Source organism: Rhea pennata, chromosome 27, assembly GCF_028389875.1.
Source record: "Rhea pennata isolate bPtePen1 chromosome 27, bPtePen1.pri, whole genome shotgun sequence".
Lineage (NCBI taxonomy): Eukaryota > Metazoa > Chordata > Aves > Rheiformes > Rheidae > Rhea > Rhea pennata.
Genome location: NC_084689.1, coordinates 934739 through 961319, shown reverse-complemented (window position 1 = coordinate 961319; position 26581 = coordinate 934739). Strand labels below are relative to the sequence as shown.

At 58.7% G+C, this 26581-nt stretch overlaps 2 protein-coding genes across 5 annotated transcripts; both read right to left on the bottom strand.

Moving 5' to 3' along the window:
* Nucleotides 1-507: 507 nt before the first annotated feature.
* On the bottom strand, nucleotides 508-1303 carry FAM174C (family with sequence similarity 174 member C). Its single transcript, XM_062596455.1, has 2 exons — nucleotides 996-1303; nucleotides 508-673 (listed from the first exon to the last, which is right to left on the bottom strand). The coding sequence occupies exons 1-2, from the start codon at nucleotides 1259-1261 to the stop codon at nucleotides 508-510; spliced, it is 432 nt and encodes a 143-aa protein (XP_062452439.1). The 5' UTR covers nucleotides 1262-1303.
* A 4514-nt stretch (nucleotides 1304-5817) lies between these two features.
* Nucleotides 5818-10680, bottom strand: CIRBP (cold inducible RNA binding protein). Of its 4 annotated transcripts, none has more exons than XR_009960874.1 (8): nucleotides 10575-10680; nucleotides 9620-9728; nucleotides 9419-9525; nucleotides 8956-9094; nucleotides 8789-8873; nucleotides 8596-8663; nucleotides 6139-6243; nucleotides 5818-5971 (listed from the first exon to the last, which is right to left on the bottom strand). XR_009960874.1 is itself a non-coding variant. In XM_062596172.1 (7 exons), the coding sequence occupies exons 2-7, from the start codon at nucleotides 9720-9722 to the stop codon at nucleotides 8157-8159; spliced, it is 519 nt and encodes a 172-aa protein (XP_062452156.1). In that variant the 5' UTR covers nucleotides 9723-9728; nucleotides 10575-10680; the 3' UTR covers nucleotides 7421-8156. The 4 variants fall into 4 exon arrangements, 2 of the variants coding, with proteins under 2 accessions (XP_062452156.1, XP_062452157.1); XR_009960875.1 differs by having other exon boundaries at nucleotides 8596-8660; XM_062596172.1 differs by lacking the exons at nucleotides 5818-5971; nucleotides 6139-6243 and adding an exon at nucleotides 7421-8173.
* Nucleotides 10681-26581: the final 15901 nt, after the last annotated feature.

Here is a 26581-nt window from a genome sequence, read left to right as displayed (position 1 = left end):
AAAACAGCTGGGGGAGCTGAGGGGCCAGGAAGCGAGTTATGCCTAGGTACACGTTTCTCCTCAGCCTTAAAAAAAATGACTGACTACAGACTGATAGCACATCACCATGAAAGCACACGTGCATCAATATGTGCCCCCAATGGGACCATAAGTTCTAGCTGTGATTCAACTTGCAAGTTATTCCTCCACTTGAGGAACAGAGAAAGTTTTGTTTTCCTCCCTAACGCAGAGGGCCTTAGCTGGGACACATGGGATGCCTATCCCTCCTACTGGCATGTTAAGCATTAGAGCGGTGCTTCAGACACCAACTATCTGTAACCCTGGGTACGTCCTTTTCAATGCTTCATCAGAAATTGAAGAGAAGTGAAATAAATCTGTGTGCTAATACAGAAAGACCATGCACAGCTGTGTTTAATTCATGCAGATCTGTCCCAAAGCTTCCACATCTTTAGAAAAGGAGACCCTTAGTCACTTTGAAAAAAAAAGATAAATTTGCAGAATATCCACTTACCGCTTCAGATTTCTTGTCTCAAACACTGTGTCCTCATCACTGTCAAACGAAGCCATCTCTATGTTTTCATCATAGTTTGAAAGAAGACCGTATTTCTTCCGCTGAGGTTTCTTCAACCTGAAATTAGTTTTGAGTTCGTTTCTGGGTCGCTCTGATCTAGAACTTAGGCACACAAAGATCGCAGAGTAAGTGCTCTTTCCCACACAACGCGACAGGTTTGCAAGGAGACGTGGCCTTCCTCAGGCAAGACGAACAGAACTAGGGGACTTTTATCACAAGAGAAATGGAGTCACCAGTAATGACGTGAATTTACAGTGGCATTTCTCTGCTAGCAGAAGGCACCGGGCCAAACGGGGACACGCAGCTCCCGGGCCGAGGGGGGAGATCTGGGCCCGGGACCAGCCCCCGTGCCGGGAGGGGGGATCCAGCCCAGAGGGAACCAGCCCGCGGGGAGCAGCTGCCGGGCCGGGGGCCCCGCACTCACCGCACGGCCCGCAGGAGGAAGTAGAGCGCGGCGAGCGCGGAGAGGGCGCTGAGCACGTACAGGGCCCGCTTCAGCACCGGCAGCCCGGGCCCCTGCGGCAGCCCCGCGCCCCACGGCGGCCCCGGCCGCGTCCCGTTACCGCCGGCGGCGCGCGGCGGCCCGGTGCCGTTGAGCGGGCTCGAGGCGGCCGGAGGAGCGGGGGTCTCGGCCCAGCCGCCGCGCAGGAGCACCAGGAAGAGGAGGCAGAGGGGCTCCGGCCGCAGCATGGCCGGGCCGGGCGCGGCGGCGAACGGCGCCTCGGCGGCGGCGGCGGCGCAGGAAGGCTGCGGGCCGGTGCCGCGCGGCGCAGGGTCCGCCCGGGCCCGCGCGCGGCGTTCCGGGGCCGCGGCGTTCCGGGCCCAGCCCGGGCGGGTCCAGCGAGGGGCAGCGCGGCCTCGGGGGGCTGCTGCTGCGGGGGCCGCGGGCGCCCGGCCCCTCTCAGCCCCCCAGGGCAGCGGCCTCCCCCCGGGGCCGCCATTTCCCCCCCTCCCCCACGCGCCTTTTCCCCCCGGGGCCGCCATTTCCCCCCCTCCCCCACGCGCCTTCTGCCCCCGGGGCCGCCATTTCCCCCCCTCCCCCACGCGCCTTCTCCCCCCGGGGCCGCCATTTCCCCCCCTCCCCCACGCGCCTTCTCCCCCCGGGGCCGCCATTTCCCCCCCTCCCCCACGCGCCTTTTCCCCCCGGGGCCGCCATTTCCCCCCCTCCCCCACGCGCCTTCTGCCCCCGGGGCCGCCATTTCCCCCCCTCCCCCACGCGCCTTCTCCCCCCGGGGCCGCCATTTCCCCCCCTCCCCCACGCGCCTTCTCCCCCCGGGGCCGCCATTTCCCCCCCTCCCCCACGCGCCTTCTGCCCCCGGGGCCGCCATTTCCCTCTCTCCCCCCACGCGCCTTCTCCCCCCGGGGCCGCCATTTCCCCCCCTCACAGCAGCGATTTCCCCTTCACAACCCAGCTTCTCCCACCCCCCGGGCCCCCGTCCCCCTCTCGCAGCACATCTTTCCCCTCAAGGAGGCCGCGGCTCCCCCTGCCCCTCAGCGAGGCCCGTCGCTCCCCGAGGCAGGCGGGAGGCACGAGGCCGCCCTCGTCCTTCGCCCCGACGGCAGGAGCCGCGGTCGCAGCAGCCGCGCTCAGCGCGGGACAGCGAGCGCGCCGAGGCAGGTGCGAGGCAGGCCCCGCACCGCAAAGCGCCTCCCGGAGCTCGGCGCCTCCTTCGCGCCCGGCCCCTGCAGCCAGCTATTCCCCGGCGACAAACCGTTAATACAGCGCTGTAATTAGCGATGCCGAAATAAATAACAGCGCTTCGAACTAGGCCTCTGTTTTTGAGCCTGTAATTACTCCTGCCTGCATTTAAGCATCAAGGCACCCCATTTAGGAAGGTAAGTTCTTTCAAATAGTGCTTTGTGTACTTACTGTTTGAATTTATGCTTCACCTGACCACGTTTTATCAGTAAAGTCTGGCCTTGTGTTTTATGTCATCCTTCATTAACATGCATAATCCTCACTGATGAGTTGCTAAATACAGCAAAAAAATGACAGCTGGTTTCTTTAATTTTCAGATAACTTGACAAAAGTTTTAGAAAAAGAAGGCTTCATGATGTTATTCTGCAGGCACAAAGGTGCCTTCAAGGTTCTTGTAGGCTTTCTCATCACTGCAAGGAAACATTGTGATGGGGCTTGTCTGTAGTTGGGCAGCAAGCTCTCAGGAGTCCAAGAGATGTCCTGCTTGCTAGATTATTGAATCCTTTTGTACCTGGGACTCCTCAGCAAGGGAAGACGTTTCTTCATAAGAGCACTCCTTAAAGCTAGCATTACCCATTAATTTAGCTCATTGACACCAGCTGAGTGTCCAGCCTCCCTCACACCTGTTTGCTCTGGAAACCTAATTCAAGTGACAACGGAATATGAACACACAGAGCAGTAGCTATGCCTCAGTAGGTCCATGTGTTGACAAGCCACCACAACCTTCCTTAATAACCAGGCTTTCCATTGTGGACTAGAGAACGTGCAATCAATTCTGCCCTTCAAACGCTGCAACAGTAATTGTTCCTAGGCTCAATACCCACAATTATGTAATCTCTTCAAAGACATTTATGCTATATGAGTTTTTTTTTCCATGTAATACACTGTTCTTAAAAGGCTGTGCTTCAAGTGGGACTTAATGTAAGAACAGCCATGCAAAACTGGGCGAGGTTAGCACAAAATCAAACATCTTCTTCAACACAAAGAGGGCAGGCAAGACAGAAGCAAAGACCACAAGAATCCCCTCCCCTTACTGCTTTATCTCATAGCATACAATATCCTGCCTCATTTTCCTCAAAGCTGCTAGAAATATACTTCACAAATGCCAGCCCCCACATCAGTATAAATCCTTCTTGCTGTTGAGCTGACACATTTCGAGCATTTAACCAAGGAGAAATGAGACCTCATTTATCATGAGCATCAGATGCCTGCATCAAATCAATTTAAGACAAATAAGCATGGTTGCAATGGCAGTGAGGGTCTCAGGAATGGAGCATTCATTTCAGAGCACAGATGTGAGTGATCAGTCAGCCCAGGTAGTGGAAATTAAAGTAATCTAAGCAGCTTCCACTCTTCAGTATAGCATGACAAGAGGCAGGGATAGCATATCAAAGATGACAGCCTCAAGGGCAGACTTTTAAAGCACAGTTTGAATTACAGTGTGATGTACTGGAAAACATGCACCCTAATGCAGGGAAGAGTTCTTGTAATGTGAGGCCAGCAAGAGATGGAGTCAAGCACCACCTGAAGGAATTCAGTGACAGCCAGCTCTCATCTGACTTCATTACAAGTCAGCAATACAGGGATTTGATAACAAGTGGATAAAAAAAAAGTATTCTTCACATACAGAAGAAAAGGGCAATTTATCTTGACATTTTACCTCTTTGATGGTTCATTTTGAAGACAAATGTTAAAATTAGGAAAAAAAACAGAATTATTAGTTAGAAAGTTTGATCTTTAAATACAAAATGTTAAGTATGGCATGCACCATTTAACTTTTCAGTTTACTAGAAAATAAAGATTAATAGACCTGAGGAAAGTTGAAATATTTCATCAACACCAGAGTGCAAACTTCCTGCAAGGAAATTTGAATTGCCTCACTCTATCCCTTACCTGCCCCTCTACAATGTGTGAACTGTGAGCCATGGTCAGGTAGGATGAGTCGCAAGGTAAGAACTAGTGTGAATCTAGGCTAGGGTAACCAAAATTGCAAGTTAACAGAACAGCAATACTGATGAGATACCTTAAACACACAGCCAAAGTGCTTCCACTCCTGCAAGACTAGTCACAAAGGAATACAATGGGACATTCTGGGGAAAAAAGCAACATCTCCTACTTAGAAAAGATGGCAAAGTCTTTTATTAGCCATTCTATTCCATAAAATCAAAGAATACAAATCCCAAATGTTGGCTTACAGAATTCAACCTCAGATTAAATGTGTGTATTTACACTACTAGGAAGATTTGCTCCAACTACAGAGCTCCTCTTCACAGTCACAGGCAAACATCTTGAGTGTATTAGCTACACACACAAATATGTTGAGGTTTTAAAACTTGCCAACTGCTAGGATCTGGGCTGCTCTATCCCCAACGTTCCTTCAGGCAGCTCCATACTTCTCCCACTCCACTCCTACACAAGGCATCTTCTTGAAATCAGTGAAACTAGTTACTATGATGCTAACTACAAACACCTAATCCCACTTCTGGCAAAATTGCACCCACTTAGTGCACCCCCAGTACTTTCAAAACTTCCTATTTTTTTCCATTTCCACAAAGTGGCTTTTTATTATGTACTTTTTAACTAAGGAAGTCAAAACCAAGTAATTTTGTACAAGGTAACTATTCCATACTCAACTGAGGTCGTTTTCCTCATAACAATGCCTAAGGCAATCATTGACTGTAGCAGCAAGATTTCTACTCAGCTTTGGTTGTCCAAATGCTTGTCATCCATCTGACCTATCTAACTGCAGTACTCAAAAGAGCTGCATAGTACTGCTTCAACACATGGCTTGCTTCACTACTGAACATCTTAGTTTTCACCTGATTAAGTTACCCCACTACAGAATTCCAGACCATGGAAAAGACCAGAGTTGGATTTGCTAGTAAAAAGTTATTTTTCAAACTGGAGTCAGTTGAAACTTACTAAGTTATCCTAGAAGAATGAAGTTTTTGTGTTACAAGTTACAATTGGAACCTTGGGCCAACTTTATATTGTCAAGTCAAGTGCTTAAATGCAGAGAACACTACAACACAGACTAGTCCTATGTGCCATCTGAGAACTAAAATGTAGACTGTTGTTTGGGAACGTATAACCACTGTAACAACTTGCAGGATGATCATTTTCACCAGCAAAACACATTAGTATACTGTGTATGAAAACAGATCATTCATTATATCCAAGCTCAAAACAGCTTGGGCATTCAAACGCAAACTGAATTTGTCTTTGTTACTATTTTAACTGCCAAAAGCAGTTAGTAAAGTTAGTAATTGCTCATCTAACAGTTCTTTTCAGATATACTTGCTTCACTAGAGTTTTGCAGATGCAAAAACCAATATAGCTAGGCCACTTAATTCAAGGTTACCAGGATATAAGATTCTTCCTCAAAATTGTTCATGAAAGACAAGTTACTCTTTTCCACCTCCCAAACCAGAGCAGCATTTTTTTTTTTAATCTAGACATCACACCAAATAACTTTATTTCAATTTTATACCTTGGCCACAATCTACTACTCTTAATTTTTCCCACAGAAGAACTACAGAGATTCAGATTTTTTCCATATCCAGTATTTTATTCTGTCTTGTTTGTTCAATTGCTCTCTATATAAATATATATTAAAAAGATCAGTAACAATATTGCTCAAAATTTCTTCTGCACTCCAATCAGTAGCTGTCCTTCTTGGTCTTCTCCGATGCAATTTATTGCTGAAAAAAAATTAAGACAGTGAATTTACAGAGAAGAATATGCAAAATTCTCATCTAGGAAATACTCAAGACAAACACAAAAGAGTATTACTATAACAGCAGTAGGTAGCCAAACCTTACGTTCAGGAAATATTACTGGTGTGAGACAGACTGAACAAAGATGTTACCTGCTTGGTGAACTCAAGTCTTGATACAGCATTCTTGGAATTAAAGCACTCCTTTCTCAGATTTCCCATTCAGCTTCAGTGTTGGATGTCCATCTTCTCTTCAGCCTGCCAAAGCAAATATGCATTAATAATAGTATCAAGCAGAGAATTTACATTGCCACCCACCTCCCCCCAACACAAGTCACATCATATACAAGGGTTTCACAAGCCATTTGCTGAACCCATCACATCACAGAAGCACAGTCTGGGAAAACTGTTCCAGGGCTGGCTGATGCCTTTGATACGCCAGCCAATGTATCATTTGATCCCTAAGCAGAGAGTTAACCACTTTGACATGGCTGCTTAGGAAGTGTGGGCTATGGGAAAAAGTTAATGGCAACAAGTAGGATGGCAAAGAAAGCTACAATTAAGTGAGCAACTTAATGAAGTCTAGGAAGATTCTCAATAGATGAACACATATCAAGTCAGGGAATTCTGTTTCCCATCTTGCTTCCATACCTACTAGCAAGACATGACTGCATGCCCAACTCTGATCTGTGGAACTGAAGTTGTGCCACAAGCCAAAGATTGCATAAGGCATGGGTTAAAATTTTTCCATCAGTTGACCAAAATTGTCAAAGGAATATTTCACAGGTACATTAGACTTTCAAATGAGCTCTCAACAAGAGGAAGGATGCGGACATGAGCAAAAGGAGTTACCTCGAATTACAGGACTATTTCCACATATGAACTAGCCAAGAGAGCAGCTTTCGTCTCAGAGGTTTCTGTTGGAGGCACAACACTTCTTTTCTCCAAGGACACTGCAGTTTCCATATGCTAGCAAAGAATTCTTAGAACTTGTAAGGCAATGACAAAGCTAGCTAATTACGGCAATTTACCTACCATTGAACACCGTGTCAAGCTAGTAACTAGTCCAATTACCAAAGGACTGATTCTTTACTACAGCTTTTCAATGTCTGCTTCATTTTAAGGAAACATTGATTATCCTAACTGGCCAGCTAGCATTTCCCTTGACCTTTGCTGACTTAGGCTTTGAGTATTAGAATACCCTAAGGTATATACTTTCAATGGTCTGCCTGTAGTCAAGTTTGACTATTCTTATGTGAAAGCACACTGAAAGTATTCACATGTCAAGACAGATTAAGATTAAATTCTAGCAACTGGCCAATAAATCTGTTTTGCGCTAATACTAATCGTCTCCTCTGGCATCCACTATCACTTAGTCTGTTCTTCATCTTCAAGGATTGTGTTGTGCAATGAAATGTAAATGTCAGGAGCAGAGTTCATTTCAGACGGTCTTTTAATAGGCTTCGTAAAGCCAAAGAAAACTGTATACAAGAATCCTTTACCACTTCAAATACAATATCAATGGAATATGCATATTTCTTCCAGTAAAAAAGGACAATATAAATAAACATTTTCAAGAACCTCTTTTATGGTAAGTTTGCAAGTCTATTTCTGGGTAATTTACATCATTACAACAGTAAAAATACCGTTATGCAAGTTGAACATACAAGCAAGTTTCTCTTTAGATATATCAAGGTGGTTTGCCTTCCAATTTGTACCCAGGCTGCATTCCTACCTTGCTACACTAAAGGAATGTTACAAAAGACGAAGGTAATGCACTTAAAAAAAAAAAAAAAAAAAAGTCCACAGCTTGTTCAGCTTCCAGTGAACATTGAATTAAAGGTCCTTTCTATCTCAAAAGAAACTGAATTGGGGCCCCAACTTCACAACTTTTAAAAAAACACCTTGGCTCATCATGAAGGATAAAATAAAGTCTGAAGTGCTTTCAAAAAAGATTAAAAACACTTGAAAGCAGAGCTTTCTTAAAGAAAAGTCTAATTAGACCATCTTATATCAGAAGCTGTCAGGCTGTGTTTGACAAGATTAGAACTGATAATACTACAAAAGTGAAAATACAAGTAGATGTACTACACAATAACGATTTCAGCGAAGCTCCAAAAATCTTTATAAATACAGCCATTGGAAGGACGATCTTGAGTCAGGAAGGATTTTTACTCGTTGTGTGTAGCTGAGGACAAGAAGCAGGCACAATTGTAAAGGCACTGAAGCATAGACAAGTTCCAGCATTTTACTCCCTTGCATTATTTCAGAAGCTAATGCTAGTTCGCTAAGACTTAAGAGAACTCCCCCACCCTTGATTAAAGTTTGTTAGGGCATCCGAGTTTTGTCTTAGTCTCAAGCTTGAGGAATGTAGTTAAAAACTTGCTTTGCCTTAGATCCAAGCAACTCCTACACATGCATTACAAATTAGAAAATTAAATGGCACAACCACGTCCGAGGCTTGACAGATTGGTTCTTACGGGCAAGAACAAAAATAGTGGTATGGTCCAACTGAGCCTTACAGTACTTCCAGACTTCAGGACAGGGTCAGAATGTTTAGAGAGTTCCTACAGCAACGTACTTGTCATTCCCATTTGAATTAAGACTTACCGTAACTGTCATAGCTGTCTCTGTAAGATCCTCCCGAAGACCTGTCACCGTAACCACCTTGACTCCTGCTGTTAAGAACACATTCACATGCGTTATATTTGTTCCTCTGGAGCCTACTGACATTTGTGTAAAACAGGCAATGGACTTCCAAGTGCCTAGTAAAAAACAAGCTGGCTGTTCTCAGTGACTTTACCTGCTATTATAGTAGTCTCTGGAGCCATTATACCCTCCACTTCTGGAATCAAATCTGCTTCCGCCATAGCCTCTGTCTCCACCTCCTTCAACAGGCACAAGAAGTTTCTTTTAGCATGCTGAGAACTACCGCTATTCTATCAATAAGTACCAATATTTTACACTCACCTCTAGAGAAGCCACGGCCCCGACCTCTGCCTCCACGGAAAAAGCCTCTGCCCCCAGAAGATCCCCCTCTGTATCCACGAGATCTGTTCTCTGACGATTTTCCAGCCTGATCAACTCTGATTTGACGTCCATCTACAGACTGAAGTTGGAAGAAAAATAAACCAACTTAGCATTTCAATGGTTGACAGTAAGGCATACAAACATGGAACTGAACAATTTTGTTCTGGGCTAGGCAGTACTGAAATTTACTAGTTTGCACAAACAAGGCTATCATTCACAACTAAGCTTACCACAAGTTAGTTTTCAAACAGCATGTGCTCCCTCTGAGTTTCACTGTTTTTAGCATTTAATGACTTCATAGAACTTAAATATTTTTTCCTATTATTTCAATGAACGGGAACACATTTTGCTGACTTCTCTTATTTGTTGAGGAATCAGGAAAGCAATTTCAAAGTCTCCTTACCTTTCCATTCATAGCCATCATTGCATCTTTAGCATCATCTATGTTTTCAAAAGTAACAAAGCCAAAACCTCTGGATCTTTGAGTCTCTCTGTCTTTCACCACAACGACTATAAGGAATAATAATAAAAAAAAAACAGTATCAGCACCTATAAAATCCACGGAATTTATGAAAATCATCATAGCTAGTTATTACGATCTTACCTTCAGAGATCTGTCCGTATTTAGAGAAAACTTGTTCCAATGACTGCTCGTTAGTGTCAAAACTCAGACCACCAACGAAGAGCTTTCCCTCATCGGATGCCATTTTGTCCTGTAAGATCAACACACCCGCCATTAAAACAAGAAGTATTTCCATGAGGTCCAAACCCTTGCGTTTGTTGCATGACCGTTAGCAGTCCAGCATTCTTAAACAATACACACTCGAAACAGTTCAATAAGCCACTGCCTTAAAATACACAGGAACACCCGAACGGACGGCTCCACGGAAAGGGAAAGCCGAGCCACAGCCCCACCATGACAGGAGCCGTCAGCTGCGCCAGCACAGCCACCCGCAGCCAGGCACCCGTCGGCCGCCGCCCTCACCCGGGGCAAAGCCCTGCTCCCCTCGCAGGCCGGCGGGGACGCCCGGCACGGCTGGCTCCGCGCCGCGCTGCAGCGGGCTTCCCCGGGCCGGCGGCACCGGCCCTGCTCGGGCCGTGAGCGGGGACGGCTGCTGCCGCCGGCCCCGCCGGGCGCACCGCGCATGCGCACCCCGGAGGCCCGCGCCCCCCGCCGCGCACAGGCGCGGCGCCCCCGCCCCCCGCTCCTCCCCCTGCGCCCCGCCCAACTTGGCGCAGGCGCGCTACGACGCCCCTCCTCCCACCTGCCGCCATTTTGCACCAACAAGGCGAGTCGCCATTTTGTTTCCGAGGGCGCATTTCACCCCTCCCCCTGGCTGCCCCCCACACCACACACGCAGAGCGGGCAACCGAAACGCCCTGGCTAGACTCGCTACTCAACCACGAAAGACAGCGGGGCCGCGGGACGAGCGTCCCGCTCCAGGCCTTTCCCAGGCAGCAAACCCGCTGCTCCTAAGGCACATTCCCCTTGGCGAAGGCCCTCCAAGGCTCCCAAGCCCAGGCCGGCTGCAACGCGATCGCCCCAGCGGACTCCTTACCAGTACTCCGGAGCTGCAGGGTCCACACGGCACTTCAAAGTCTCAGCGCGATGTACGCTGAGGCTGGCGGGGCAGCGCGTTATAAACCCCCGCGCTCCGCTCCCGCCTCTCTTATGAATATTCAAATGAGCCCCGCCGCAAGGCGGGACGAGTGACGAGGCCAAAGCACTGCCGCCGATCCGGCACCGGATTGGGCTAGAGCTTATTAATATTCACGAGGCGCGACAGGGGGAGAGGGGAGGAGGGAGAGAAAACAAAAACGCTGCATCCCCTCCACCTCCCCTCACTCCCACGTGGGGGTGGGGCGGGGAGGGCGTCTCTGATTGGCTGGGAGCTGGGAGAACGTTGTGTAGGAGAGCCCCTGTGAGAAGAAACGAAGTGGAGGCAGCTGGTTGGTTGGAGGCCGCCCCCGCCGCATTCCCCCGCCACGCCCCCTCGCGGCCCGCACGGGGAGGGGGCGTGGCCGCGCTGCCCCAGTTTCGCGCCCTTCTCAGCAATGCGGCGGCCGCCGCTGCTGCAGACAAAGGGGCCGCCTGAGGGGGCGGCCGCCATCTTGGCGAGCGAGCGGCGCTGCTGCCGCCGCTGCCTCCCGGCGCGGCCTGGCCCTGCGCCGTCCTCTCCCTACCGGGGCCTGCCTGCTGTGTGCGACCCGCGCCGCTGCCGTCCCCTCCGGGGGCAGCCTGGCCGTCCCTGTGTGCCCCCAGCTCGGGGCCCTCGGGTGTTGCCTCTCCTCATCCCTGAGGGAGGGCTTAGCCGACAGCCTGCCCCCCGTAGCCTTCTTCCCCCGCAGGGGCTTGGCCTCTTGGTGCTGGGGCGGTCGACGGGGCCTGTCCTAGCAGGGCGGTGCGGGAGGCTGGCACGAAGCTCTGTGGGAAGCAGAGGAAGGGGCCCCGGGCCGTGTCCTGGTCCCCTTGGCGGCCGCCCTCCGCCACTGCCCCGGTGCCGCACAGCTGCGCCGCCCGCTGTGGCCAGCTCTTGCGGCGGGGCTGGGTGGAAAATCACTCCAGCAAAGCAGCCGCCTCCTTCGGAGCGTGAGGCTGCTGACTCGACACCTCACCTACTTGCAAGAGCGTGGCACAATTAAGATAAAAAGCCACCCCATCACCACCTCACTGGTTTTGTGAAAAAGGGCGATTCTGCTCAGCCCATTTTCCATTGAAACGTCTAAAAGCCCACCCTGGTATTTTTCTGAAGTAAGGATATCTTTAGCATTAAAAGCTTCCCTATTCAGACAGGAAGCTCTGACACAGATGCACATTTCTGCCAGCGACTACATTGGTTTAAAATGCACTAAAAAGCACAACTGAATTCTCCGGTCTTTCCTACAAAAAGCTACAGTCTTGGCTCAGCTATGCCGTGATGTAGGACGGTATTTAAAACCATCCGAGAGGGAGAGACACAGGAGGAAAACGGCACGGGGACGACAGCTGAAGGAAAACAGGACTAGGACGGGTCTCCGGAGGTCCCCCCGTCTCCCCTCCGCCAAAGGCGCGAAAGGAAGCGCGATTCCGGCTGCGGTCTGCGGCAGGAGCGGTGCGCGCACACGCGCCCCTGCCTCCCCGCTTCCCTGCCCTCCCTCGTCCCGAAGTCCAGAGCAGCCTTGGTCCCAGCCGCCGAGTATGGAAAAAACGCTGGCGGAGTTCAAACCAGAGCTGTTTTTTTTTTTTCTCCCAAATAATTTGACTGATTTCCTAACTGAGCATAGGAAGAGTAAAAAGAGCCATAGTGAAATGCAGGGAAGTCTCCTGCCCGCTATTGTTATGTAAAAGCAGGGAGCACTCGCCTTCCCTGCCTCTCCCGGGAAGGAGACTGGACTTCTCCTCCCTGGTTTGATATTATGCATTTTGGGATCTACGGGGGGAAAAGATTGTACACAAGCAGGTATAGTAATTATGAAATACAGAAGAATCTCAGTGTTGCACTCTGCCCCAATCTGTGCTGCTGTACACGCAAAAATAGCTGTTTCATTACTCCTCAGCACAGCTTTCATAATGGAACATTGTCTGCGGATTTTATGTTACCGGTCCTTCTGCCAAGCGTACAGCACCAGCAGGGTACAACAGCGCACGCCACAACCATGCATTACTGGCGGCAGCGAAAGTACTCGTAAGCACATTAAAAATACATACGTTGTTGAGGTACCTATTTATTACTAGTATGACTTCTTACTGGTAAAACTATGAAAAAAAATTAATTTTCCAGTACAGAGAACAAATTAACAGCATTAATAATAAAAATAATAATTACTATTGTATAATACATTTTTATATAATCTGTTGGTACTTATGTGTATCTGAGATGCTCTGCAGTAAAAGGAAAATAAAAGGTGCAGCACTTGAAATATGAGAGCAATCATTAAAAACAGGATGAAGCTGTGAATAGTACGATAAGATATTGCAATATTTTGTACAACTAAATTGTTTCTTCATTGGAAGTAAGTATTTTAAACTCTGGGTTTAAACTGTTGAAAAAGCCTGATTTATTTTTTTAATTCTACCTAATACTACATCACATTGTGGTCCGTCAGTGCACCAGTCATGTCAAAGGACAGGAGAGGACTTGTGTGCCATCTGAGACTGCAGATCAATTTTTGCCCTTCAAGAGCGAAAAAGACAGTTCAGCCCTGAGCCTGAATCCCCGGAACGGCATTTTGATTAAATTAGAGGTGTATTAACATAAGCATTTCTGGTTCACGGTGAGGGCGGGTAAAGTGACCTTGACGCAAGGAGCCGTTTTACAAGGGGAGACGCGGAGCTGAGTGACGGCAGGACACCGCTGCCCTGGGATGCTGACGGGGAGGAGGCAGCACTGTAGCTGCTTGCATATTCCTGAGGCCGTCAATACTGCAAACGTCAGGGGACAAACATGGTTATTTTTAATCATAGCTTTTACTCCCCGTGCAAAGCCAGTGCACGTTAAGTGTTTTTTAAGTAGTACTGTTAATCTTTTATGTGCAGTTCAATGGAATTTTAGTCCTACCAGGACCAAAGGCTTGTGCAGAGCAGCGTAGCGCCGTTCGCAGCTGAGCATTGGCCCTCAGGGCCTGATTTGGCTCCTCTGATAGTAAATGGAGAGATCCCAGTTCTCTTCCGCAGAAGCTGCATTGGTCCCCAAAAGCTGAAGCCCTGATTCCAGTCTCATTTGGGTTAATGCTTTTCCTTTGAAACCAGTGAAGTTACATGATTAAACAGGGTGAAAACCAGATCAAGTAAGATCTGTACTCCTCCGCTCCCTTGTCCCAGTTCTGGCGCTCTCAGGAGGTGTCGTGTGTTCCAGATCTGCTTACTCCTCCCTGTCTGATCCAGGGCATTAGAAGCAGCATATGTCACTTTAGCTGGTAAACAAGTGGGCTGCAGCGGCCACGTGGCCCAAGTTTTCACCTGTTGGGCACTATCAGGAGCTCGTGTCCTGCACACTGGGCTCTGGGAGGCATTCAGCGCAGAAAAATTTCTTGGTGTACCAGAAACACACCACAAAACCACAGCTGAAACCAGCGCTGCCAGCGTATAGCTGTCAGTAACTATCCTGGCTGATTTCACATGTTGTTCTGGCAGTAACTGGGCAATGAAGCACAGCGTGTGTGAGGCATGTCACCAGCGCTGACCTTTTTGTAGCAATGGCTGACATTTGCACAGCTCCCAGTCTGAGGATCCCGAAATGCTCGACCAGGTAAACTGAAAAAACGGCGTGCCAGCGTCAGCTTTTGCACTCTCTGCCTGTGGCTTACATGCTCAAGTAGCCCCTGCACTGATTTTAGGACAGAGCATGCGTTTGTTTTTTCCAGCTGAGGCACATTTTCAGTCACCTCTCAGTGGCCTGGTGTTAAAGGACTGTGGTTACACTGACCTAATAGGGTGGAAGTGCTGATGCATCTTCTGTGACTACAGATACCTGTCTTGAGCGATGCCATCTCGCGTGTGTGCCTGTGGCTCTCAGCAGAGCGCTGTACGCCTCTGGACTGTGGACTTCAGGGGGTGATAACTGCTAAATCATAAATAATAAGAAGCTGGAGGGACCTCAGGGACCACCTTGTCGGTGGGGCTCAGGCAACCCCATTCCTGGCAGATGTTTGTCTTGCCCATTTCTTTAAAACCCTCAGTGACAGAGATCATTGTACCATATGAAATAGTAATACTTCCTTCCAGCAGCACACCAGCTTTTAGTGCCACGTTGAGATGTACACAGGGAGCACCGATAGAGGAGCGCTGAAAAGCCTACCATCGTGTCCTTGTCTCGGTCACGGTTTCCAGGTCTAGTGCTGAGCCCCCCCTGCCTCCAAGGGAGCTTTGCAGGATGTATGCAAACAGCGCTTCCCGCAGCTCTGCAGACCGGACGTCTTTGAGGGATCCCCACCGGGCAACATTTATTACTTGCATTTGTAGGGGCCTTTCTCCAGTCCTTTAAAGCTGGCCTCACCCTGTAATCAGAGCCATTTTCCACGGGATACAGCAGTTTGGCACTTGCCCAGAGCCACACGGCTACCAAGCAGGAACTTGCTCAGCAGCCCTGCTGCCCGCTCCAGCGCTTGCCCCCCGTCGCCTGCGCAGAGCCGAGGGCAGGGTGGCACCCAGGGCTGCGATCGGGTTTCCAAACCGGAGAGAGCAGACACGAACTCCGCGGGGGCTGCGGGCGCCGAACTCTGCGGGGGCTGCGGGCGCTGGCGCCGTCCGGGGCTGGGCCAGCAGCTCCCAGGAGGGATGCAGGGGAAGGAAGGGGGGAAGGAGCCGGGGCGCTGGAATGCCTCGCGGGGGGCCTGGCTCTCACGCGAACCCCGTGACAGCGGGACTGGAAAGGGAGCAGAAACACCCGCGCCGCCGGCGTCCGCACGGCGTGCCGGCACGGCGTTCCCGCCCGAGCCGCAGCCCGGCGCCGGGGACCTCCCTGCAGAGGCAGAGCGCAGCGGCACAGCTGCTGCCGCCGCGGAGCCTCCTTCCCTCCCTCTGCTCTTGCTGGGATTGTAGGGAAAGAGGGAATGCGAGGCTGGACTGAACGCAGCCCCCACCGGGCCTTCATCCCATCCCTCGCCAACGCCCCGGAAGAATAATCTTTTGCACACTAGGGAAAAGTCCTTCCCGACCGTCACCTGCTGAAGGCTGGCTTCTCCCTGGAGCAGAAAGGCTGCCCGCAGCCGTGGTTTAAGCAGCGCAGGCGCGCAGCGCCCCGGCTCTCCCCTGCCCCGTCCCCCCTGCGCGGCCGCGCCGCCAGCCCCAGACCCGCATCCGCGTCTCCTCGGGGCGCAGTGAGCGGGGTCGGGGTCCTGGAACGGGCCATCCTTAAGCCCACAGGCAAAATATCCCCTTCTCTCCTACTACTGTCCCTCAGGGAGTTGCTTATCCAGCTTTGCAGTTTGAAAAACCCTGACGCAACCATCCTGTTGCCATGGCAGAAACGTTGCTGCTGCATTTCCCGCAGCGATTTAGTGATGGCGTTTGCTAAGCCGTAGGACAAAGCAAAGCGAGGGAAGGAGTCGGACCCGCAGCAAGGCTCGCGGAAAGCTGCGGGAAATCTGGGTTGGCATGTATCGCCGCAGGGCGAGAAGGGAGGTGCTTTTGCAGCAGCACAGGGGATGCCCAAACCTGAGCATCAGGAAACACATGCGCCTCACGTTGCACCCTGGAGATACCGCAGCTCCCGCCAGTTCTGGCTCCTCTCTGTCCCGTGCGTTTTCCCATCTCCTCCGAGGTCCCCTTGCAACGGGGGGGCGGTAACCAGAGCCCGGGGCCTCGCCCCCGGCGGCTCCCAGCCCGGCGGGAGGTAACCGCTCGCAGGGGAGCCGACGACGCAGCGGAGCGCCCCCGGACCGCGCCGCGGCTCACCCCGTGCCGGGCTGCAGCGCCGGGGCCAGGGTGCCCCTGCACCCAAGCTGAGGTTGAGGTGATGGCAAAAATAGCACGTGGTAACCAAGACAACGCGCTTGGCTCCGGGAAGCGGCTTTATTAGGAACAGATGCTGTGCTTCACAGCCAAATTAGGGAAAATTAGATCCCGTATTGTTGCACCACCAAGACCTGCCCAAACAGAGCAGCACTTCACAGGCAGCGGAGCAGAGGTGCTGTGTCACCCGTGAAGCATTTCAGGGCGTCCTTGGGGTGCAGCGCGGCAAGGGGGAGCAGGCTGCGCCCCGCAGCACGCTGCCAGGCACCCGTGCCGAGGATGTGCCTGCGGCCCGAGCGCTTGCATCGGCCAGGCCACCCCCGCTCGCCCCCAGCCCTCCGCAGAGGCGCGTTTGGGACGTTCCCGGTCTGCAAAGCACACCGGCGCCGGGGTCTCTCCACCAGGCCATGGCAGGGATTTGCACGGAGGCCAGAGCAGCCTTCCTCTCCCGGGACAAGCCTCACTCCTTCACGTGCTGCGCACAGCAGCCCGAACAGCCCCAGAGGGGCCACGGGGCTCGCAGAAAGCGTGCGCGGCCCCTCGTTGCTGCGGCCCCCGGCTTCCAGGGGGCTGAAGCGCAGCCGCTTTGTCGTCTGCACGTGCAGCGGCTGCAGTTTCCAAACCCCGTCTAGGAGCCTCGGGAACGTCTGCGGGACTCCAGGCTTTCTGCAGCGCCGGGGGCTCAGAGCGCACGCCGCCTTCGTCCCGGGCTGCCCGCCTCGCCGGAGGCGCTCTGTGGCTCTGCAGCACGCGGCGGCCCTGGCAGGAGACCTGCAACCCGGCGCGGCGCGCGGGCCGGCGCTCGCGGTGGAGCCGTGCCTCCGCTTTCGGCGTTGCCAAGCTCCAGACCTCGGCAGCTGATGCTGCGGCCGCTGCTCGCCCCCAGCCGCAGGGAGGTCTCGCCCCATGCCGGGGGCTCAGCCGGTGGCCGGCTCCCCCCCGGCCCCCTCCCACCCCCAGGGCCGCTTCCCAAGGGGGCTGTCGGGGTCACTGGCGCAAAACGCGGCTCCTCGTGGCATGCATTTCTCCCACCTTCGCTCCCGTCAGCCTACCAGCTGCATTGAACACTCGTCTCGGTTATATAAGCTCTCATTAATCATCATCTAAGCGTATTTGCAGCACAGTGGTTCTTAAGGTCAGAAGATGCTGCCCAAGGACGCCAGAAACAAACTTCCACTGTGAAAACCCGGCGTGACCTTGCAGGGCAGAGGGTGGGGACGGAGGAAGATTTTAATCTCTGCTCCGTAGGGAAAACGCTGCCAGGAACAGTTTCTCTTCTACCTGGAAACACCACGGAGCTGAAACAAGCCCGGTGGCGGGTCAGTCCGGATGCCCGGGGAAACGTGTTTTTCCCAGGCCCCGGCCGGGCCGCGATGCCACTTTGCGGGACGCTGGGCCGCGGGACCGGCCGTCTCCCGTGCCCCCGCGTGCCACGGCCAGCTCGGGCCGCTGCCGGGTGGCCACCAGCGAGTCGCCAGGCGTTTGCCTTTCCCTGCCCGCAGAGCGCAGAGACTGCAAGTGCCCCGGAGCGCGGCACAGCCCCGGCGAGGAGCGGCGTGGCGAGCCCAGCCGGGGCTCTGCGGGAGCAGCCAACCCCGAACGGCAGCATCAACGCTTCCGAGCGCCCGGACCGTTCCCGCGCCCTTGCGGGAGCGCGCGGCCGTGCCACGGCATGAGCTCATCCTGCGCCGGCCCCCTTCCCGAGCCTCCCGGCTCCGGCAGCAATAGGAGCCGGGCTGTAACCCAAGCTCGCAGCCAGCCCTCCGTGCTCGCCCGACTGCAGGGGAGGAATTGGAAATGGCAGCGGATCAGATTCCCGGCTGTCTGGGTCGCTTCCCCCCCCACTCCCACCCCGTGCTGCCTCCTGGCCCTGCCTGCAGCTTTCAGCTCCCCGACTCCTTTTTTCCACCCCAAGGCAGGGAAGCTGGGGGGAAGATCCCCCTCTCCCGAAGGCAGGTAGAGATGCCGTCTCTGCCTCCAGCAGCCCCATGCCCGCCAGGAGCCGGGGCTTTGCGGGGAAAGGCGGATGCCGGCTCTGCTCCCGGGGGGCTGGTGTGTGCACGGCAAAGCTGAGCATCCTCCGCGGCCACAGCCCGATCCCGCTTCACCCGAGCTCTGAGCTGCCGGGTCTGGGGGCGTCACGGCCGCGGCGGGCCGAGCTGCCCGTGCCCCCGCGGGGAGGCTCCCCTTGCTCGCCAAAGCCTCCGAACGCGCTGCAGAGCCGTGGCCGGGCGGCCCCTCGCAGAGGCCGCAGCTCTCCTGCAGCCCAGCTCTCCGCGGCGCCAGGGCTGCGCTCGGAGCCGGACGTGACCTGCTTCCCAATCGCCCGCAGCGCGGCGCAGAGGCCGGGAACAACCCCCCGGCCGAGACCAGGAGAAGCTGCCGAGAGCAGGCAGGGGAGAGGGAGCAGCCCCCACCCCGGGATGCCATCCCCCCCACCCCGGACGGCTGTTAAAGCCGCACAAATGAGCACAAGTGATGCAGCTTAATCCCCTTCCAGCTGCTGGGTCATTGCCAGCTGCAAACAGGAGCGGGGGGAGGGCGCCTGCATGCACTGCATTTTTAAAGCGTTTTTGCAGCCCTGTCGTTTGCTCTCGCCCACCCCCTCGCAGCCCGCGGCGCTTGCGTGGCGCAGGCTTGGCCGTATAAGGCCGGGAGCGGGCGGCCGGCGCGGAGCCGGAGCCGGGGCTGGCGCGGGCGGCCTGCCCGTGCTCCGCGTCCCCGCCAGCGGCGCGGGCCGGGGCGGGCGCCGTGGGGCCGCTGCTGTTCGGCTCCGCAGGCAAAGAGGGGCTCCGCCGCCCGGGAGGCGCCGGCCGCCGGAGCCCGGCGGGAAGGGGAAGGGCTGCAGGCAGGAGCACGCAGCTGCCCGGACGTGGGGGGCCACATGGGCACGCAGCCCCCCCCCAGCCCAGCCGAATGCAACCCCCCCCATCCCGGGATGGGGCAGATCCAAACCATCCCCCTCCTAAAGACGCTGCGGGACTGTGCACGTGGCTGGGAATAGGGGTGCACGCAGCTGGGAACAGAAGTGTTCAGCTGGGAATAGGGGTACACACAGCTGGGAATAGGGGTGTACAGTTGGGAATAGGGGTACATGTGGCTGGGAGTAGGGGTGCACATGGCTGGGAATGGGGGTGTTCAGCTGGGAACAGGGGTACACGGCTGGGAATAGGGGTGCAGGGCTGGGAATAGGCTGCAGAGCCAGCTGATGCGTGCGGGAAGAGCTCCGAGCAACGCCGGGAAGCGCCGTGGGGCAGCTGCCCCGCGCGTCCTCACGGCTCTGCCACCCCCTCGCTCGGCCCCCCCGCGCCCAGCCCCCACGGGAGCCCCCCGCGTCCCCTCACCTGCCCCCCCGGCTCTCCTTGCTCCCCCAACCATCACCATCACCGGCTGCCCCCGTCCCACACCCACTCCTCTGGCCGCCCCTCCATCCCTCTGTCCTTCCATCCGCCTGTCCGTCCGGTCCGGCAGGCGCGGGCGTCCTGCGGCGCAGAGGGTGCTGAGCACTGCCGTGGCGGTGGCAGCAGAGGGCAGCCACGCTTCACGCACGGCACGGATCCTGCCCGCGGCCCCAGCGCGTCCGCCCGTCACCCCGCCTCGGGCCCCAGGGCCGTGCCAGTGCCCGGCTGCTAGCTGGGCCCCATCCTGCCTGGGAACCAGCTCCCCCCCCCCAGTGCCCCGCCGGCTGGCCGGCGGCAGCGGGGGGCTCCTGGGGAGCAGGCAGCGCCGGGCGCGGGCAGCGCCGAGCTCGGGCACGGGCAGGGGCCGCCGGCCCGGGGGCGAGCGCGCGGCGGCGGCAGCGGCACGGCCTGCGGACCCCGCCGGCCGCGCAGCCCTGCGCAGGGCTCCGGGGCTGCAGCACGGCCACGTGCGGACACGCACGCGCAGGCATGCGCGCTGCAGCCCCAAGTGAGCCCCACCTCACAGGGCTTCCAGCACGCACACGCGTGTGCACACACGCACACAGCCACGCGCCCGCAGCGGCGCCGGCACGATGCACAGCCGCGCGGCGGCAGCCACAGCGCAGGCTCTCGTCCCTGTCCCGCGCGACTGCCTGCTCCGGGGTGGATCGCCTGCCTTCCCCGTGCCTCAGTTTCCCCAGCGGGGCTGGTGGCCCCAGGGGCTTTTGCACCGTGCATCAGAGAAGCCAGAGAGCCCTGGGGCGCGCCTGCTCTCCGCTCCCAGCCCCCGTGGTCGTCCCCAGCGCCGCCCACGCACCACGGCCCCACGCCGGGGCCCTGGGTCCCTGAGCCCTCGCAGCCCCGCGGCGGGTGCACGAGCAGGGAGGCCGAGCTCGGTGCAGCGCTGCAGCCAAGCCTGCGAACGGGGCTGCTGGCCCTGCGCTCGGGGCCTGCACGCGTGTCTGCACACGCGGGGGAGGGCTGCCAGCCCCTGCATGCATGCACGCACCCGGACTTGAGCGTGCGCAGGGACGGCACCGCATCGTGCCGGCCAGCCCCTGCCCACGGCCCCGGCGCTGTGCACCAGGCTCGACCCCACGGACACGACACCGGCCGCTGCGGCGGGCTCTGTGCCCACGCTGCTGCGCCCGGCCCAGCGCCGCTGCACCCGCCTCCCCGCCTGCAGCGGTCTCCGTGGCAACGCTGCGGATTTATCAATGGAGACGACTGCGGGAAAACGCTCCCAGGGAGGTGGGGGGAGGGCTCTGGCTGGGGACGCGGCGGGGGACAGACAGCAGCCGTGGCGGGCTGGCGGGCAGGAGGGGGCTCTGCGCCTTTGCAGGGCCAAAGCACGGGCGTGCGCGCCCAGAGGGTGCGGCGTGCACGCACGCGTGCAAGACAGGCCAGGGCGTGCGTGCACTTGCTGGAGGAGGCTGCGTTTGCACAGACCGGACACCTGGTGCGGCCCCCACCCCGGCGCCTGCCCACACCCTGCCCCGTCGCCCTGGCCCCTTCCCGGCTCTGCCGGGGCCTCCTGGCTCCCAGCACCCGCCCGCGTGGGAGCGGCCGGGGGCGTTTGCTGGAGAGCCGAGGCCGAGCAGAGATAAAGTGTTTGCACCCGCCTGTGCACCGAGGGCACCCGCCCTGCCCAGGCGTCCCGGAAATGGTGCAGGGCCGACTGCAAAGGGGGGGGGGCTTGGGGAGCCCGGAGGGGTTGCAAACAGGGGGTTTGGGGAGCCCGACCTGGCTGCAAAGGGGAGGGGGCTTGGGGAGCCAGAGGGGCTGCAAATGGGGGGCTTGGGGAGCCCAACCTGGCTGCAAACGAGGGCGCTCAAGGAGCCCGACCCAGCTGCAAATGGGGGGCTTGGGGAGCCCGACCTGGCTGCAGACAGGGGGCTCAGGGAGCTCGGCTGGCTGCAAAGGGGGAGCCCGACCCAGCTGCAGACGAGGGAGTCGGGGCAGCCCAGCTGGGCTGCAAACGGGGGCCAGGGGGAGCCCAGCTCCTCCACGCGAGCTTCCCTGCCGGCCTTCCCCGCAGGCAGGGAGCCAAGGTGCCGGGAGGGGAGGCGAAGGCGCTCCCGGCCTCCGAGCAGGCAGGGTTCCCCTTTCCTGCTGCAGCTCCCCGGGGAGCGGCACGCCGGGACCTCTCCTGGCTCCGGAGCAGGGAAAGGGCCAGTGCACAGGAGCGGGGAGCAGGACGCTTGGCGAGGGGCGGCCGAGGGGCGGCGGTGGCGTGGGGACCAGGGCTCCCGGGCTGCTGCGGCGGGGAGGAAGCGCTGCCCGGTGACGAGCGCACGGGACGGTGAGTCAGGCCGCCGGGGTCTATTCCTGCTCCGCCGCTGACTCAGCGCGCAGCCCCGAGCCGGACGTGCTGAGCCGGCACTCGCCCACCATGGCGAGAGGGCAGGTGGAGCGGGGACCCCGGGCGCAGAGCCCCTGCCCGCGCCGCACGGCCGCTGGCACCGCTGGGAGACGGAGCGAGCCATCGGCAGCACCCACGCGCCCGCCCACAGCTCCCGGCGCCCGTGGTCGTCCCCAGCGCCGTGCACACACTACGGCCCTACGCCTGCCCTGCCCCTGCTGCAGAGACCTGGCACCGGGAAACGTCGCAGGGCAGAGCTGCAGCATGGACCATTCCGAGCTGGCATCTGTCTGCATGCGGCCGGCGGTGACCGGCACGACAGCAGGTTCGGCGGGGCGAGAGCTGGCGGCCACCCCCCGCAGCCCGGTCCCCTGCCAAGGCATGTGGTTCCCTCTGCAGCACGCCAGCGCTCACCGCTTTCATGCAGGAGCACCCAAATAAGCCATGCAGGAGCACCCAACCACTCGATGCAAGAGCACCCCATCAGTGCATGCATGAGGGCCTTGCTAATGCATGCACGAGGGGCCTGCCGATGCAGGCACGACGGTCCCACCGGTGCATGCAGGAGGGGCCTGCTGGTGCATGCACGAGGACCCGGTTAATTCGGGTGCAATCCACTCATGCATGGGCACGCCGTCAGCACATGCATGAACGCACGGCGATTTCACGCAGGAGCAAGCTGGCCCTTGGTGCACGAGCACCCTGCTGCCGCCCGCACGAGAGCGCACACGCAGCTCTGCGTGGCGGCACTGAGCCCGGAGCCGGGCGCCCGATTCCACCGCGGGTACCGGCGCCGGCAGCAGCAGTAGCGGGCAGGGGCAGCGGTGGGCTGCGCCTCAGCTTGGGGGGGGTGCTTAAGCATCTGTTTAATTGTTTATGTTTTCTTCTTCCTCAATACCCAAAGCAGTGATTACAAGTTTGTGTTAATTGGCAATAAATTATATTAAGTAAAAAATCCCTGAGCCAGGATGGTTTTGCCAGCAGCACCCGGTGCCTCCGCGGTTCCCACAAGCCTGGTGCTGGGGGTCGCCGTGGTGGAGCCAGGACACGGGCCCCAGCGTCCTGCGGGCGCGCGGGGGAGCGAGGTGCCCGGAGGCCCCAGGGATGGGCCCGCTCCCACGGAGCGCCCCGGCGGGGCCAGGCCCCGCCGCCGCTGCCAGGAAGGAGCCGCGATGGCGGGTTCACACCAGCTCAGCACTTTCGCAGCCCTCACGGCACACTTAGTCACCGGCGGCTCATCGCCCGCCTGCTCACACACACACACACGCAGCGCCGCGGCCGGGCCCCCGCCGAGCCGCCGCAGGCACACGGCCGCGCGGCCGGGGAGCGCAAAGCAAGAGCACGCGGGCAGCGAGCGACCCCGTCCCCAGCCCCCCCGGCTGGCGGCCGAAGCGAGCGGCTGAGGACGGGCAGAACTCAGCGCAGAGACGGACCTGCAAGGCAGGGCTCCCCCGCGCGTCGCGGGCGCAGCCAGCCGGCGGCACGGACAGCGCTGGGCGCAGCCGGCTCCCGCGGCCGCCGGCCCAGGAAGGATTGCGGCAGAGCCCGGAAACTTGCTGCCTTGTGAAAAACAGAGGCTGGAAATAAAACCTCACCCCGAGGCGGGGGGAAGCGGCCGCCGGGGCTGCCGGCGGGCGCGAGCGGCCGCCTCGCTCCGGCGCTCCGTTAACGCGCCAGGCCCTGTGCCGCGCAGCCGCTCTCGAGGCTTTTCCTCGGGGCCGCGCTACCTGCGCGCCGAGCCCGTGGGCGGGTTTGCTGCTTTGCTCTCACACCTCCGCCGCTTTCCCCCGAGCGGCAGCCAGCGAAGCCCGGCGCCTCCCCAGCGCCGCTGCCGAGAAGCCCGGGCCGTTCCCATGCGCAGGGGACGCGCACCAGCGCACTGCTGCGGGTGCTGCCGGCGCCTCCTGGGTGCCAGCAAGGCGCCCGCACATGCGTGTGCACCCGGCCGCGTGCACGGCCACGCATGCAGCACCGGCGCCGCGGCTGCCCGCGGCAGGGGCTCGGGGCTGGGAGGAGGCTGCCGGCGCGTCCCAGGGCGCCTGGCGGCACCGCGGCTTCGTGGGCGCCCTCCTCTTCGCTCGCGGCCCACGGGGGCCAGGCGCCCCCCGCCTGCCTGCCGCTGGCTCACAGCCCATGGCGCGGCCCCAGCCACCCCACGGCCCCACGCCGCCCCACGGTCGGCCCCGCGCTGTGCCGGGCAGCGGCTCTGCTTCACCGCGCAGCGCCTCGTGGCCCCGCACCTCTGCCGGGTGCCAGTGTGGCCACGTGGGCACGGCAGCACCGGGGCTACGGGCAAGAGGCAACGCAAGAGCCTGGGAGCAGGAGCCCCCTGCCAGGGGCCGCGGCAGAGCTGCGGCCGGGAGGAGCGAGCCGAGCTCTGGCATCAGCCACCTGGGCCAGGCGCACGGCCTGGAGAGCGCCGGGGCTGCCAGGCAAAGTCAAGCTCGCGCCGGGCTTCCCGGCCACACGGGACAGCCCGAGCCCGCGCAGCCCCGCCGGCAGCCCAGGGCAGCACTGGTGCCGCTGCCTGGGGCCGCGCGCAGCCCGGCACCACCCGAACCGCTCCCGGGAGACGTGCCCCAGCCTGAAGCCGGTGCCCGCGCCGCCTGCGTCACAGCGAGCATGGGGCTGTGCCGGCCGGCGGGCGCGCGGCGCCCCGCTCCTCGCCCGCGTGCGCCCGGCCGCCCCGCGGCCCCCCGGCGCCAGGCCCGGCCCGGCCCCGCGCCCGCTGGCCGGGGGGCTCGGGCGCACGCCGCTCCACGTGGCGGAGCGCTGGCAGCGGAGGGCTGGCGCGCGAGGGGGGTGGGGAGCGGCAGGAATCCAGGACTGAGTCACCGCTTCCTCTGCTCGCCCGTGAGTCATTCCCCAGCAACGCGGAGACGCAGGCGCCAGGCGCGCAGAGGCCGCCGGGGAGGCGATGTGCGCACGGCTGCGTGCGAGGGCAGCCCCTCGACACGGGCGTGCGCGCGCCCCACCGGACGCGCAGGGCTCCCGAGCGCGCGCCCGGGCGCTGACGCAGCAGCTGTGTGCACGCGCAAGTGGGCCGGCTGCACGTGTGTGGCCCCATGCACCGGCAGGCCTGAAGCACCAACATGCCGCAGCACATGTGTGCGCACACACACGGGTGCTCCCAACGTCCTGCACCCTCAGCACTTGCACAGCGTGTGCAAGATGCACAAACACAGAGCCGTGCAAGCAGCCACGCAGGGCCCCCTCGCACCAGGGTGCCCTGGTGCACGCGCGTACCTCTGCTGCCGGGTCAAAGCCGCCTGCCCGGGGCAGGACAGCAGCACGCTGGCCCCGAGCCAGCAAGCAGCAGCTTCCACTGAACCCAACGGCCTTGGCTCTTCGCTCCAGTGGCCTGGGAAGGAAGCAAGGACGAGGCCATCGGGAAGCTCTGCCCGGCACCAGCTTGCTGCATGCTCGTGCTGCAGCCCCAAGCATCCTGCCAGCACAGCACCTGCATGGCTGGTGCCCTCGCGAGACTGCTGCACCCTGGCGAAGGTCCCTGCTCGCCACCCAGCCGGACCCTGGACGCGGCCTGCCGAGGGCCGTGCACACAGAATCCAGGCCAGCGCAAGCCCGTACCTCCTTGGGTGCACACGTATGTGCGCGATCTGCACCGACGTTTACGTACGTGACTGGGGGATATTGCTCTGCTGCCTGCGTGGGGGCGGGCAGGCAGACACCTCCTCTCACAGACATGCACGCACACAAGCTTTTCACACCTCCCGTACCTGCAGCTGCCAGGCTCCCCCGGTGCGCGCTGCCTGCCCCGTGCTGGGGCAGGGAGCTGCGCGGCTGCTTGCTCACGGCCGGTTTCCTCGCGGGGGCTCGCCTGGCTCGGCTGGGCACCTCCGGGGAGCAGGAGCGCCACCGCTGCAGGCGTGCAGCCAGGTGAACCCCGCGTGGCCAGGCCCTGCCTGATTGAAACCATCCGGGCCTGGCAAGTGCAGCACAGGGCTCCTGCTACAGCCCCGGGTGGGGGCCGCCCTCGCCGACGTGGCGGCCACCCCGGCCGGGGGGCAGGGACAGCCGCCAGGCATCACCAGCCCCAGGCCCTGCTGCCGGCTCTGTGCCAGGCTCGGCCTCGCCAGCAGACCCCTACGGAGCCCCTGCAGGGGGCTCACGGCCCTGCAGCCGGGAGCTCGGCGGTGCTCGGCGCTGCAGGCGCCGCGGGTGCGCGGGGGGCGCAGCCTCGCGCTGCCGGCGCCGCGGGAGCCCGGGCGGTCGCCACGGCAACGGGCCTCCCTCGCGCCGCCGTGAATGAATGAGCCGAGCGCGCGCGGCGGGCGGTGGGATCCATGAATGAATGAGCGCGCGGCGCCGCGCGGGCCCCGGGGGGTGGGGGGGGCGGCGCGGAAAGCGCGG